This window comes from Nanorana parkeri, unplaced genomic scaffold (genome assembly GCF_000935625.1).
Source record: "Nanorana parkeri isolate BGI_ZX_2015 unplaced genomic scaffold, ASM93562v1 scaffold1398, whole genome shotgun sequence".
Taxonomy (NCBI): domain Eukaryota; kingdom Metazoa; phylum Chordata; class Amphibia; order Anura; family Dicroglossidae; genus Nanorana; species Nanorana parkeri.
Window position 1 is genome coordinate 6,284 of NW_017307666.1, and position 1,708 is coordinate 7,991.

General features: G+C 42.2%; 1 protein-coding gene across 1 annotated transcript in view; it reads right to left on the bottom strand.

Moving 5' to 3' along the window:
• Nucleotides 1-383: 383 nt before the first annotated feature.
• Nucleotides 384-1,708, bottom strand: part of CCS (copper chaperone for superoxide dismutase) — a 57,115-nt gene continuing 55,790 nt past the window's right edge. Inside the window, exons 9-10 of the mRNA XM_018569790.1 lie at nucleotides 1,238-1,478; nucleotides 384-394 (exon numbers count right to left, since the gene is read on the bottom strand). Of these exons, the coding sequence (XP_018425292.1) occupies nucleotides 1,328-1,478 (151 nt within the window). The 3' untranslated portion in view covers nucleotides 384-394; nucleotides 1,238-1,327. The remainder of the gene's footprint in view (nucleotides 395-1,237; nucleotides 1,479-1,708) is intronic.

A 1,708-nucleotide genomic window follows, 5' to 3' on the forward strand; every position in this document is an offset into this window, starting at 1 on the left:
TACCCGGAAGGAGCTAAGCACGGTGTTCCACTAATGGAGTGTGCGCCCTGCTAGCTCCATATCACCCAGACGCCACAATACCGGAGGAATCACAGGCTGATTATTTGGACAGGATCCCCTCCACAGGAGCCGGCTCTACCACCACGGACATACTCAAACTCAGACCTCTAAAACCACAAGTACCCTCAGTCAGCAAGGACTGCCTAATACTGACTGTATTAACTCAGCAACTGACATATGGGAACTTGAATGTGATTCTTTATACGATCAGTCACTACTTATGCTATTTACTGCTGATAGAATACTTGCCATGTTATTCATGCCTGTCCTCATCCATTACTCCACTCGGTGTACTTCTGCTTGAGATGACATAGCATTTGTTGCCTGAATTAACCTCCTTGCGCCTTATTGGTTGCCAACCTCGTATACTGCTTAACCTGATATACTAATAAGGGGGTACACGCCAAGTATACACATACTCACCTGAACGCACGTATATCCTCCACCAAAGTCTGCTACCCAAAAGTTATACCCTACCAACTACTGAGTGTACGCTTAAAGTATTTACATGGTGTATGATGTTAGCAATTCCTGACTCTCCGTAAAAGTCTGAGAGAGACGCCTGGAATTCAAACTGAATAACCGTTATTAGCCTCAACCTCATTCCTGGTCTCGTGTATACCTGTTAATGTTACACACCTCTGCCGTTGAGATCCTAATAACAAAACTAGGAGCGTTACAATCTGTAAGGTCAGCTTAAAGGGACCAAAATGATAAGTACACTTACTTTTAAACTCTTTAATGGTGCTGAGCTTTGTTGCCATTACTGTCCAAAGAGTTTGTTTACAGAACTGAGGAAGTACTTGCAATGTTCAATTTTATCTGTGTATGAATCAGCACATTATTGTAGAAATGCTGACTATATAAATTATTCATATATTCTATTGTACTGGGTCCTTGGTGTGTACAGAATTAACATCAGGTATTCACTTGGATTCTGCACCACACTAGTGACCCTGTATGTACTATTGCTTGGCCTTCATTTTACAAAGTTAACAATGCAGCTAACATATACTTTATAAAATGCAAAGTGTTGCTGACATCATATCAGCCTGGTACTAGTCACGCTGACATAATGTAATCATAGGAACTCTTAGATTTGCAGCATTTTCTAGCATATTGCAGGCAATGGCATCACACAGATCCCTCAAAAGACAAAGTGGTGGAAAAATTGTACATATTAATTGTGCCCATCAACCATCAATTTGTAGATGTAAAGTGATTGTGAATGATATAATGCAAGCTATCATTTTAAGGCATATGTTTTTCACAGGTGAGCGTATGTGTCCTGTTTTTTTCGGCCTGGTCCAGCAGCTGGATGGTCTCTTTCTTCCCAGATAGTCACTCCATCACATGAACAAATTTGCTTTGCATTCTCAAAAAGACCTGCAGATCGGGCAATAATTCCACAAGCCAAGCTGTTAAAAATGAAAATTTAGTTAGCAGAATAATCATAATTATGGGTTCTGAATAACTAAATGTGCCGAGCTACAACACTGAGCAGTACAAAAAAAACAATCAGTGACTCCAATGTCCATACATAGCAATAGTGCAGTGGCGTAACAACCGGGGGGTGCGTTCGCCCCGGGCGCATAGATGGCGGGGGGCGCCTCCCGCGAGCCGGGCCGACTGTCACCAGAACAAGGCA